Here is a 13,951-nt window from a genome sequence, read left to right on the forward strand (position 1 = left end):
AAATTTTCCACATTATCGGTGCCCTGAATGAAGAGGGTTGAGTCAGGGGATCTGCAAGATGGCTTTTGTGGGCCATAGTTTGGGTCCAAGGGTCTTTGAGGTGAACGGGTGTGAAATACAGTTACTGGGCACCTGGGGGAAAGGCTTTGGAGTTTGACCAGGACAGTTGCCTTAATGCAATACTCCAATGGTCACACGATCTCCCTCTGCTTTTTCTGGGAGGCAATGACATTGTAGAAAACACTGGACCGAGGGATGTAACAAACAAAATAAAATACATGCTGTTATCTTCATTGAACCCAGGATCACTGAGTCAGGACGTTTAAAAAAAAAAAAAGTCTGCCCTAATTGTGCTGACTTAAAGAAGTTTTATTGTATTATGAAGCTTGGAAAACTGGAACAGTGAGCCAGTCAAACCTTTAAATACTCTTAAGTCAGCCATTATCAAGAGTGGGTAGGCAGTAGCTGAGTGGTTAGCGTGCTGGCCCCGCATTCACTGCGCCATGGACGACGTCGGTTCAAATCCGCCCGCAACCACCTGGGATTTTCTAATCACCGCCGAGTGGGCTAAGACTACCCACATGATGTCCTGAAGACCACCCATCAACCCGGACTCTAGAAGAAACCTTCCAAGTGAATCAAGAATGAGTTCCGGGAGGCAGCATGAGCCAAGCATAAATGGCATACTATAAAAACTGCCTGCACCATAACAGGCTTGGGCCGACCGCCAGGCCCCTGAAGAAAACCTACCGGCGCTATAGGCGAAGTCATAAAAAAAAATAGTAATAATAAATAAAAAAATATAAAAAAACTTTAAACAAGGGAAAACAAATATTTTTTAGCTCTTCCTCTGCTCTTCATTTTCACATTTGATCAAAGTAAGAAATGAGAATAATTAAATCTTTGTTGCTTCTGATTTTGTGCATGATGAATCACTGCTTGAAAAATTAGAACAGTTATTACAAGTATAAATGTATCTCCACAGCATACAGCGCTCCTCCTTCACTGTTGTTGCTGCCTCTTTGTTGTGCTTGATGCTGAGAGTGTCACCATGCACTGGCCAGTCATTAGATGCCCACATGGTGATGACACTTCAGCCATCCTGCCCACAGTTGAAGCCCAAGGTGCATTATGGAATGGGAACACAAGATGACTTGGCAGGTATGCATTCTTTATTCATACAACTAAAGAAAACAAGCCAAATAAATTTTTTTATGTAAGTTAATTTTTTGTATATGTACAGTAAATTTCCAGGTATCCTTCATCCAGTACTCCAGATCAAGATGGTTTGAAATTTTCAGCCAAGGGTCATTTTTATTTTTTAGGGGCAACACAAAAATTGGAAAAAAATGGGAAGAAGACAAAAGCGATGCAGCTAACTGTCCTATTCCACACTTATCATGACACTCAAGGGATTCACCTAGTTCACAGCATGTTTAACCAGGTAGCTCGCCTGCTCTGAAGGGTTCTTTTCCTCTAGTGAGTCTATGGTCGGTATTATATGACAATTTCGCTTTTGACATCAGCTATTCCTAAAGGCCAAAGAGGAGGTCAGTCGGGTTCTAATGAGTGTTTCTTTAAGTTCGCCGTACAGAAGAATGGCTTTCACTGGTAGCCTGGTAACATATAGTCCCAGGTCTTTCTCTGCCTCTGTGGTAGATAGTGGAGTGTTTCCCATGTGGTATTGGTATGCTGGATGTCCCCTCCCAAGGTGTATGACTTTACATTTTTCTTCATTGAATTGTAGCAGCCACTTTTTGTTCCATTCCTGTAGTTTGGTGAGGTCTTCTTGTATGAAATCTGCAGTCAAGGGGTTAAATGTGCCATGCAGAGTGCGGTAAAAGTTTGGGACAGGCACTGAATACTGGCGATCACCAGACCAAGTAAGGTAAACATTTGAGAATGGTGTGTTTAGAACATTCTGAGGTCCCTTCCACCTGAAATTGACCTCCCTTTTGGCCACTCTTTACTTTTTACTTTCATGGGAGCAGCGATTAGTGGGCTTTTTTTCTACACTTATTTTTTTTTTGTCGCCTTTGAGCTGCTTCCTTAGCTGTGAAAAGAAAAAAAATCTGGAAAATCTACTCATCCAGAAGGTCCATGCCCCCTTGTATTCCGGAATAAAGCACTTTTACTGTGCTATTACAGTATGGTGCTGGTCCAGTAGTACAGGTAAATCGCGATTTACGTGACTTTGGTTTACACGCTTTTTAAATAACGCGGGGTCCAAAATCCAAATAAATGTTTAATTTACATGTTTTTTCACTTATACGCGATATTTTATGGAGTGGCCACCAGTTGTCTCACGCAACTGGACTCGCATGGTGCCGCAGCCACACAGCTGAGCTCAGTTCTTCCTGCGCGCCACTTGAACAACAATACAGTATCCACGCTGCCACGTTACTCAACAGTAAGGGTGTGCAGGAACCGGTACCAGTACCGGTACTAACAGTACCAGCTATACGGTACGGTACCGGTACCAGACTGCTCAGTACCAGTACCAATACTAGCCAGTCGCTCATGGTGTCCCTCATTTCTTCCTCACACGAGTGAGGCTGAGACTGAGTGCCTGAGTGGATATCTCGGTGATATGGATACTCTCTCTCTCTCTCTCTCCACTGAATGAAGTGAATATTTATTTTTCGATAGAAACCTTCCTCTTGTTTGATTTACATTGTTTTTGATTTATGCGACCTCTTCAAGGACACAATACTTGCGTAAATTGAGAGCTACCTGTATATGCTAGACATTTCATAAAACACTCCACAAAACTTAGTAAAACTGGTAAAGGTCATGATATTTTTTTGTCTATTTAATTATTTATTTTCAAAATGTTGTACCTGAAAATGGGGTGCGTCTTTGGTGTTGGCAAACTCAGTACTCTTACAAAACAACACTGATACTACTTTTGTGTGGAATTTACAGGGAAGAGAGAGGTGGTGGGCAGTGCAAGAGACCTGAACAGCTGTGTGAAGGCCTGCTGCAGAAGAGAGAAATGTGACATGGCACTGTTGCAAGGGGAGCTGTGCCTGGCTCTTGAGTGTCATGACAGTAATGCTTGCCACCTGGTGCCTGTCACAGGGTCACAAGCTGTGGTGGTGCGGTCTTCTGGTGATGCTGAATCGGTTCTGCCTTATAGGTAAGCCACTTCTCTTTATGTTGACTTATGTTCCTCAGTCTCTGTCCTGCTTTTAATAAATATGTTATCAGTATTGTATTTCATTATTTCTGGTGGGGGTGAGAGAAGTGATTGATAATTTGAAAAGTGTACAAACAAGAAAAACTGTCAAGAACCACTGATTTAGTTCCTCTTGACTCTCTTCAGTTTTCTTCATTACAATCTTGTAAATTTTTCATTCTTCTAGTTGTATCTACCATGCCCTTGTAACTCTTCTCATGGTGTCATGCTTTCTCTTATCATTTGGGACTCTGTGTTCATTGTGCTGGGGTGTATTAACCCGTCCGCTGCGACTGGTACGGATTTAGCTTTCACTGTTAACCTGGTAACATATACTCTCAGGTCTTTCTCTGCCTTTGTGGTTGATATTGGAATGTTTCCCATGTGGTATTGGTATGCTGAATATCCCCTCCCAAGATGCATGACTACGCTTTCTTCGTTGAATTGTAGCAACCACTTTTTGTTCCATTCCTGTAGCTTGGTGATGTCTTCTTGTTGGAAATTTGCAGTCAAGGAGTTAATCCCAATATCTTGTCTTTTCTTTGACCCATTGAATTGTTACCTGTGTATGTGTGTGTGCATACAATTATTCATGACCTATCTGTTTCAGCACCAATGCCACGCACATGGAAGCCAGGGTGGGTATTCACCAGAGTATAATTGACCGGCGGTGTGAGGTAAACTTGATGGAGTGTGGGGAGCATGGGACATGTCAGCCATTGGGAGACCACCGCCGAGATGGGCTGTGTCACTGTGATGCTGGCTATGAGTGGGAGGCAACAGTGGGGGGCTGTGTTGCCACCCCACCCAACCCCACTGAGACCCCTGCAGGAGGAACCAATACCAACCACTACTCCATCTCCACTCCTCCCAGTGCTGAGAATGACTCCAGTTCATTACCAACAGTCTCCCCTGTTGTTGGTACAGTGCCTCACCCTCTTGTGGAAAAGCTGCTGGTGAATATCAACAACAAGACATTGGAGCTTAAGGGGGGCAGCAGTATCTATGATGGCACTGTTACCCTCTCAGCATATGCTATTGGAGGTGAGTTTTCTCCCTGACATATTTCATTTATTCAAATTGCACATGTATTTTTCCCATTGCTTTGCACTAGGTGTGGTCTGTTGAGTCACATATAAAAAAAAAATTTATGCTGACAGTAATTGGTGGTTATCTATATATCTATATCTCCGACGCCTTGGTCCCTCGTGGGAACCTCCCTCCAGCGGGTGGCCGCAGCAGAAGTGTCTCCATCTCTCCCTGCTCTGGCACTCCCTCTCACCACATTTAATCCTGCTACTTCTAACTCTCTCATTCCAATACTCACTCACCCTATTGATCCACTTCACAGGTGATCTTCCCCTGACACCCCCTCCCTCAATCCAAGAAAAATAATTTTGGGGGGGGCACTAGGCACTCAGCTCGCAACCAAAATTTCTCGTTTGAATAGAGATTTTGGGTTCTTCTATTCCTGGCCAGAGTGAGAGTTAAAATGGGCTTTCTCTCTTTACACCCCAGCCCCTGCGCCTCTGTAGCTGAGTGGTTTCTATGACCGCCTACCACTCCTCGGGGCACCAGTTTGAGTCCGATTAGGTGCCTTCGGTGCACAGCCCACCCAGCTATTGCTCCTGTTCATCCTTCCTTTCGGGTTGGTCGATAATCGCGTACCTGGGGAAACTTGGGTAAAGAAAATTGTGGGAATCCGGACAGCATAGGGCCAATTAAGAGTCCCCGGGCTAGTGGATACGAGTCCACCACGGCTCAAAAGGTGAAGGAGGCGGAAATGAGCACCGATGCAACGCGCAGCAATATCGCATGCTCCCCACTTTACCTACGAGTATTACTTTATTAGGCAGACATTGTAGGCTAGTCTCTGGATTATTAATTTTTTCCCATCCCACCCTGCCTTCCTTATTGTACTTCTAAAATATGTTAGGTTACAAGAGGAGCTTCATTAGCTTTATTTGTGAGATGAATGTGGAAGAGAGGCTGGAGTATGAGTAAATATTTGCGTTCAGGGTGAAGTGTGTAAGTGCGCACTGTGAAGTAACTAATAAGTGCATGTTGTGAAGTATAAAAGTGTGGAGAAGGAGGACCTAAGAAGCGATACAAAGCGTTACAGGTCAAAAGAAGGAGAAGAAGGTCTACTACACTGGCCAGTGTTGTGAGAAATATCTCCTCGCTGAAATTAGTCATTCTGCTGTCCACCACGCATGTGCACTGTGGGAACACACAGCATTAAAAGTATTAATTTTCCTGTTTTTGTTCTAGTCTGTCCGCTTGTGATTTTTGTGAGCAGTGAGGGAAATATGGAAACAGTAAGCAAGTTGAACCTCTGCGAGCTATTTTGCGGCGGCAGCAGCGGTTTACGCTCAATAGGCATTGAAAAGTCAATCATGATATTAGTGATTTCATGATTTTTAACAGAAAAAGTTAGCAGATTATTTCATAACACACAAAACTACCAGAAAAATATAGGTTTGTCCAACTGTCCCAAGGGTGACTGTGAGCAACCGCCCTTACTTTAGCAGACGACACCACGTGGATCACAAGTGTGTATTCAGAACTGCCAGCCAATTGTAAGGCAGCCGCCTTCAACTGCGGCTTAAAAACGATCTGTTCTTACTTCAAGTTTTCTGCCTATTAACAAGGTATGTATTTTGAGATAACAAGGGAGTAAAATCAAAAAAATTGTGATAACAAGGGAGTAAAGCTGGAAAAAGTAATTATTTTCCACGGGTCGGAACCAATAAGCGCTTTTACATGGATTTCAATACCTTGAGTTTCGCGATCCTCGAGTTTAGCGCCATACCTTTGGAATGATGCAAGCGCGAAACTCAAGAGGGTACCGTATTGCTAGGATGGGTTCAGTTGAGGAAAATCGATGAAGGCCTGAGGTGGTCACCAATGTGTAATCCCTTCATAGAAGTATCCTTTGTTGTAACTGAGGTGTAAGTCTGACAACTTTGTCATCAAGATGTCAGCAAACATATGCTCAGACACTTTTTCCAGCCAAAAATTTGTTATTCAAATGAACCCAACTTTACTGAGCAGGCAAGGAGGGAGTGTCTGGATAGAGAAAGTTGGAAACTCTTCTGCTGTGGCCATCCCCTGGTGTGAGCTCCTAGGAGCAGGCGTTGATGAAATGATGATGATGATGATGACCCAACTTTTTTGTATAAACTTAGTACCTATTCTAATAAAACAGTTCATCCATTTTTCCTGCAGGCACTTCAGACCTCAAGTATGAGTGGGCGCTGCTGGAGCGGCCTGACAGTGATGACACTGGATCAGTGAGTGACTTGCATAGCCAGACCATTTCTCTGACACACCTCACCCAGGGTGTGTATGTCTTCAAAGTGGAGGTGACAGCTGTGGGTGCTCATGGCGAGGCAGTGGGCAACGTGACTGTTAGGCCAGGTGAATACTGGATCCACTCCATAGGATTTCCTGTTTTGGCATACAGTGCTCCCTCACATTTTGCATAAAACTGATGCTAAATAATTTTTGCACCATGACCATTTGAGTCATATAATGTAAAATGGGTGACCTACCATTTTTATATTTTTGAGCAAATCATGTTTTGTAAACTTGTTTGCTACATTCCTGGATATACTAGACTAGCCCAAAAACTTAACTAAAGGCAAAATTTGTTTTATCAAGTTCCATAAAAGTGAGGGTTTTTTGTATGTACCGCAGTTGTATAGGCATAATGGTTCACCCAAGTCTGTGGTGTGCATTATCATGCACTGGCAACCTGCTGTCCCACAGTGTGTCTGTCTGATTGCATTGATAATAGGTGATAGCCTATGCGTCATAATATGCAAGGAACAACAGCACGTACCATCAGTTAAAGTTGATTTTCAGTTAAAAATTATTAGTACTGTCGCAAGCCTGTTTCATTAATATAAAACCTGCTAGTTTTTTTCTGGCAAACAGGCCCAAGGCTGTTTGATAATTATAATCAGCAATCTTGTAAATTAACAGAACTGCTGTTTGCAACAGTACTAACAATTTTTAACTCAAAATCACCTATAATTAACGGTATTTGTTATTGTTGCCTGCGTATTAGTGATACTGATGACTGTTTCCTTTTTTTTATTTTTTTTTATTTATTTATTTATTTTTTTTTTTACATCTTTGCCTGTGGTGGCGGCAGGCTTGTTTTTGGAGGGGCCTGATGGTATGGCCCAGCCTGTTGTAGCGCAGGCCAGTGTTTATAGTGGCGCCATCTTGCATTGGCTCATGCTCCCCTCCCGGAGCTCATCTTTAATCCTAGAATCTAGAGTCCAGGTTGATCCATGAAATCGGACACACTGTGGCAGCAGGGTGCCTTCACACGATAATGCACACTTTAGATTTGGGTGAGCTGACTATAGTACTAGTAATATCCCTAATGAAGTAGGCAGTTGCTCTCAGCGCTTTGTTCATTTTTTAGTCTTCTTTTCCCAACAAAAAAAAGTTCTTCACACATTTTTCCTTAGAAATGAGCACTGACTTTGATATATAGTATCTTGTGTACAGAAAAGTTTTAAGTGGTGTCAGAGATTGCAGTGTTTGCCAAAACTATTACCATGTGTTTCAGCTCTTTTTTTATTGTTAGTTATTTTTTCCTGACTTGTATATTTTCCCAATTTTTATATTTTTTCTAAATGTAGCATTGTATCAAGTGGGTCTTATCGTGATATGATTAATGTGTACATAAATCAGCTAGAATGAGTCCACTAACATGCATCCTTACTCTTTCTACAGCTCAGCACACTAATAAACCCCCAAAAGCCATCATTGTCTCCCCCTCACAAGCCATCAAGCTGCCCACCTCAGGGGTAATCATTGATGGCTCCAGCAGTACAGATGATGATGGGATTGAGTCGTATGGGTGGGAGTTGGTAACAGCACCACTTGGCTACAAACTGAAGAATTCTGAGCAAGCTGGCCCCACGCTGCAGCTCACTGACCTCATTCCAGGCAACTACACCATCATGTACGTGCAAAGTTGAGCATAAAACTCTCCTTAACCCATCCTCTGCGATTGGCACGGATTTGGCTTTCACTGATAGCCTGGTAACATATACTCCCAGGTCTTTCTCTGTCTCTGTAGTAGATAGTGGAGTGTTTCCCATGTGGTATTGGTATGTGGGATATCCCCTCCCAAGGTGCATGACTTTACATTTTTCTTCATTGAATTGTAGCAGCCACTTTTGTTCTATTCCTGTAGCTTGGTGGTGTCTTCTTGTAGGAAATCCACAGTCAAGGAGTTAACCCTTTCCATCCGTAATGCAGACGTCGGCGTCACAGTATGGAAAGGGTCAAGAGGAAATGGAAGAGGATTAATCCTCTTCTAAACCTCTAAATTCCTTTTAATCCTCTTCCATTTCCTCTTAAGATGTTTAGAAGAGGATTAACCCCTTCACTCCAGCAACGTCGACGTCCGACCGCGTCACCAGTCCTCTTATAAACCTCTTAATCCTCTTCTAAACCTCTTGAGAGGAAATGGAAGAGGATTAAGAGGAATTTAAAGGAGGATTGAGAGGTTTAGAAGAGGATTAATCCTCTTCCATTTCCTCCTGACCCTTTCCATACTGTGACCCTGACGTCTGCGTCACGGATGGAAAGGGTTAAGAGGAAATGGAAGAGGATCAAGAGGTTTAGAAGAGGACTAACACTTTCCACATGGTCACGCCGTCGGATGCTGACGTCGGTGTCGCCGGAGTAAAGGGATTAAGCTGCCTAATGCTTATAGGTACCTTGTGTACATCAAACTAGTTTTCCTCTTTCATAATGTGAAAATAAAGTTTGCTCTCTTAGGTTGCGTGTGAAGGACAAGGAGGGCCTGGAGGGCAATGTCACCACTCTGCTAAATGTCATAAAAGAAACAGACTACCCACCCACTGCCAATGCTGGAGGTGACCAGATTGTCTACTTGCCACAGGTAAGCACAAAATATTGTAGCATTTACTAGATTTGTGTTGTATTTTTGGCATACAGTAAAATCTTGCATTTGGCATGTTCAGATTTGGTGAATTTGCATTTTGGCAACTTCATTTCTTATTTGGCAGTTATTTCCACCCACACCAGGAAACAGTTAGTTGTGTTGAGCAACCATAATCTTGCATATGACAAACGTTTCCCCGCAGGAAATGTTTGTTAACTGTTTTTGATGTACAGTAGCTAATCCCTCGTCTATCGCGGGGGCTAGGTTCCAGCAGAACCCCCTGCGATAGGCAAAAATCCGCGAAGTAGCGACCTTGTATTTTTTTAACTATTTAAATATATTTTATGGCTTTATAAACCCTCCCCACACTCTTATAAATCTTTCCCACACTCCTATTGACCTTTCCCACACTCTTATAAACATTTCCTACGACGTTTCGTTGTTACGACGCGGTCCCAATAAATGATTCTATAATTCTTGTTTCGATTTTCGACATTTGCCTCGTAAATATGAACTTTGCGCAGGAATTAGTTTTGCGGGGCGGAAGAATACTCAGAGAAAGGACAATATGAGCGTAGCTCACTTCTTTTATATCGTTAAATATGGAAGGGGAAAGGGAGGAGAGGGACAAAGTGAGTCATGAAAAAAAATACCGATAGAGGATGTAAGAAGGGAGAACAAGGAAAAGTAATGGAGGAAACAGGGAGATACACCCTTTCCATTTCATCTTCTGTGTGTGTGTGTGTGTGTGTGTGTTTACCTAGTTGTAAACACACACACACACACACACACATACACACACAGAAGGGGAAATGAGAAGGGAGTCAGGTAAGGGCTTTGGTCAGGACCTGACCTGACTCACTTCTGCCCCTCCCTCCACACACCCTTCCCATAATAATAATAATAATAATAATAATAATAATATACGGTTTATTCAAGTACGGCAGCCGTCAGGCTGAAAATTTACACTTTAGAAGTACATTTAAGTAAATTTCGCTCATGAGAACAAGTACAACAAGAGAAGGGGGATGGAAAACGGGGGCAGACTTGTCTCTGGGAAAGATAGGGGTGATTGGAGGGGCTGGGTGGGATGGAGTTCAGTGTGGTGGTGAAGGAGGGGATTCTTCCAGATGGCGGTGAGATCAAGTGTGATGTTAATCCTCAGGTAGGGTGCTGGGTTCAGGTGACAGGTCCCAGAGGGATGCAGGTGGGCAGTATCTGGGAGGTCACTCAGGCATACCCAGGCTTGTAAGTAGGTGCTAAGCCTGGGCCGGCGAGACACAGGTGGTGGTTGCTGGCCGGTTGGTTATCATATCTGTTTCTCGGAACAAGTGCACAGCGTTGATGAAGGTGCTGTGCATCTTGCTCCAACCCTGAGTGACGAGGCTGCCTCACTGCCTGCCACCTGAACTGACCTTCCTCTGCTGCTGGGTGATTTTGTCCTCTGGAGCTTGAGCGTGTCCTCGGTGTTGTGTTAGCGACACAGCTCTCACTACCCTTCCAGCACCAACACACTGCACTCACTGTATGTCTGTATAATGTCACAACATTTCACAAGTGTTCTTTGTGATAATGAGTGCCTTGAAAACAATGGGAAGGGGCGGGGGGAATGGGGAGCGAAGGAGAAGAAAAAGAAAAAAAAAAAAAGAAAAGGGTCAACAAACTGACCCCGTGGCTGCTGTGGGGAGCGCCAAGTGACACGTCTTGACCCCGTGAGGGTCAAGAGGTGTGTGTGTGTGTGTGTGTGTATGTGCGTGCATGCATGCGTGCGCGCGTGCACATCAGACCACCTTTTCTGAAAACCCTCCAACCATGAGTATTCCTAGTGTCTCGTACCATTGGGCCCATTGGGAAGGGATATTGGGGTATTGCTTGGGAGGAAGGATTTGGTTACGTCGCAGGTGAGCCGGTGGGTGAGATTCTGGCCCTACCAGTGTGTGTGTTGCAAACAGTAAATTTGCAACAATACCACATGGGAAACACTCCACTATCCACCACTGAGGCAGAGAAAGACCTGGGACTATATGTTACCAGGCTACCTGTGAAAGCCAAATCCATGCCAATCGCAGCAGACGGGTTAAAGATGGCGGCTGCGGACTTCAAGATTCCTACCTGGCTAATGCAGAGAAAGCCAATTCAGTTATGTTAGAGATCAGTGAGGAGGACCAACACCAGGAAATCCAGACCCAGTGTTGTTTGAATATAATGGGTGGGGGAAGAACTGCATAGGAAATATTACCAGAAAGAGTATAGACTTCAGTGTGAAGGACAAGTACGTGAGGGAGAGTCATGAGTCGTGAGCACCAACCCAATATTGGCTGTGGGAGAGTGCATCAAGACACCTCTCCGTCTGAAATTGACCTCTCTTTTGGGTACTCTTTATTTTTTGCTTTGTGGGAGCAACAGTTTGTGGACTCTTTTTTCCTACACTCTTTTTGTTGCCCTTGAGTTGCTTCCTGTGCTGTAGAAAAATAAATAAATAAAAAATAAAAACTGATAAAAATAAAACTGCATTCACTCCTAGCTTGGTATTATAAGACACTCGCTTCTCACATCAGCTATTTCTAAAGGTCAAAGAGAGGATCAATCAGGTTCTAATGAGTGTTTCTTTAGGTTCATGGTACAGAAGAAGGGTCAAATTACCACCAGGGTCATAAAACTACCCCTGAAAATGCCCACAACACCTACGAAAGGCTTGCCAAATGTGTGTGCTCTGGCAACAAAATGTTTAAGATTAAGCCCCTAGTCTCCACAGGCCATCAAAATTGGAGTGAGGCCAAAAATGTTTTATATTTCATGTTTCCTAAGGGTTTCTTAATAGAACATTAAAAAAGCATTGCCTAAAACAATTGTACTGCACTTTACTAATTTACTTTGCTTTTCCATTGGCAGCGAGAGACCATCCTGTATGGAAATACAAGCACAGATGACCATGGCATAGAGGAGTGGGAATGGACAAAGGGACCAAAGGACTCAGGAAAAGCAGTGGATATGCAGGTATACTTATGTTTATTTGGTGGTTTGCATGATGGTATAAGTGGTGATAAGAAGTATGCAAATTATATGACCTTGATGTTGGTTGTGTGAATGTGTATTTACCCCCTTGACTGGGATTTCCTACAAGAAGACATTACTAAGCTACAGGAATGGAACAAAAAGTGGCTGCTACAATTCAGTGAAGAAAAATGTAAAGTCATGCACTTTGTAAAGTCATGCCATGTTGCCTCTCTTTCTATCATCTATCGATATTTTCATGCTGACTGCTCTTCTGAACTTGCTAACTGCATGCCTCCCCCCCCTCCCGCGGCCTCGCCACACACGACTTTCTACTTAAGCTCATCCCTTTACTGTCAAATCCCTTATGCAAGAGTTAACCAGCATCTTCACTCTTTCATCCCTCACGCTGGTAAACTCTGGAACAATCTTCCTTCATCTGTATTTCCTCCTGCCTACGGCTTGAACTCTTTCAAGAGGAGGGTATCAGGACACCTCTCCTCCCGAAATTGACCTATTTTTTGGCCACTCCTCTAACTCTTTTTAGGAGCAGTGAGTAGCGGGCTTTTTTTTCACATTTGTTTCCTTTTTTTATGCCCTTGAACTGACTCATCTGCTGTAAAAAAAAAAAAAAAAAAAAAAAAAAAAATTGAGCTCAATTTTGTTGATGTCACTGTCTTCACAACTAACACCACTTTCAAAGCTTGAAAAAGTCACTTTCAGCTCTCTCCCAATTGCACTCACACTGAGAGCTTTTTTGGGAGCAAAAGGAGGCTTATGAGGAGTCAAGCTCACTGGCTGTGGACACTCGGGCACAGATTCAGACGTGGAAAATACAAAAACTCTCCTGCCATTGTTACAGTCACGGAAACATTGAGAATGGCATGAAGTTGTGTGGCAGCCCAGGAGTCACGCTGACCCATAACACCCCACGCAACATCAAAATTACGGCAGAAAAAGGCAGACCGAAAAAAAAAAATCAAAATTTGTACCTTCAGTGTATAATGCACAGGAGTAATTTTCAGGCATCTTTTTAATAGAAAAAGGTGCTCGTTATACGCCACGAAATACGGTACTTCTCCTGGTGGGGCCACGCGTTCTGGAACTTTTGGGACTCCTGGCTGTCTGTTTGAGTGTCCTCCACCTCACCCACAGCTGCTGCCAGCTTAACAGGGTCATCCTCAGGCAGAACAAAAATGTCCCCATTTGGGTCACCTTCCATGATGTCGATAATGATAAACAAAGCGACAATAATGAACGCGACGACTACACGGTGACAGCGTCGCAGCTGAAATAAACAAAGAGCCCAACAAGGAACAACAAGAAGAGAAGTGTAAGAAGCCTGCAGTTTGTCTTAAATCCGTATATTTTACCAAAGATTTCCCGCAAATTTACGCATTTTTTTCTTTTTTCCATAACTCACACTTTTATTTTTATTATTTTAAGTTTACTTCTTGTCAGGTGGAAAATATCAAATTCTTGTTATTAAATCATGAGTTCAAAGAGTTGGAAATGGAAGATACATTACATTAAAATACCCAAAAGTTTCCCTAATGATTTTGTTCAGTTACCTTACTTAAGGCATAATTTACCCAAAAGTGAAAGCCCTGGAATTATCGCGCCAAGTGGCTCAACTGGTGCTGTCTGCCCACAACGGACAAGAACAGAGCTGTATGAATTTTTAGCGGACTTAAGTTAGCGGAGGAGGAACTTCATAATTTTATCAGAAGCTAATTGGTCCGCTAGCTCTTTCCAAGGTTAGCGAAAACATTAAACAGCTAACAAAAAAATTAACTTCGCTAATTAGCTGTTAGCGGATTAGCGGAACCGTGCCCACCACTGGG

The 13,951-nt window shown here is 43.2% G+C and overlaps 1 protein-coding gene across 2 annotated transcripts in view; it reads left to right on the forward strand.

The window, feature by feature from the left end:
• Positions 1-13,951, forward strand: part of LOC127009462 (dyslexia-associated protein KIAA0319-like protein) — a 37,575-nt gene that overhangs the window by 1,024 nt on the left and 22,600 nt on the right. For both annotated transcript variants that reach the window (XM_050882554.1, XM_050882556.1), the window contains exons 2-8: positions 986-1,161; positions 2,926-3,139; positions 3,789-4,222; positions 6,407-6,598; positions 7,931-8,162; positions 8,987-9,110; positions 12,006-12,110. In XM_050882554.1, coding sequence (XP_050738511.1) covers positions 986-1,161; positions 2,926-3,139; positions 3,789-4,222; positions 6,407-6,598; positions 7,931-8,162; positions 8,987-9,110; positions 12,006-12,110 — 1,477 coding nt within the window. The remainder of the gene's footprint in view (positions 1-985; positions 1,162-2,925; positions 3,140-3,788; positions 4,223-6,406; positions 6,599-7,930; positions 8,163-8,986; positions 9,111-12,005; positions 12,111-13,951) is intronic.

This window comes from Eriocheir sinensis, chromosome 41, assembly GCF_024679095.1.
Source record: "Eriocheir sinensis breed Jianghai 21 chromosome 41, ASM2467909v1, whole genome shotgun sequence".
NCBI classification, from domain to species: domain Eukaryota; kingdom Metazoa; phylum Arthropoda; class Malacostraca; order Decapoda; family Varunidae; genus Eriocheir; species Eriocheir sinensis.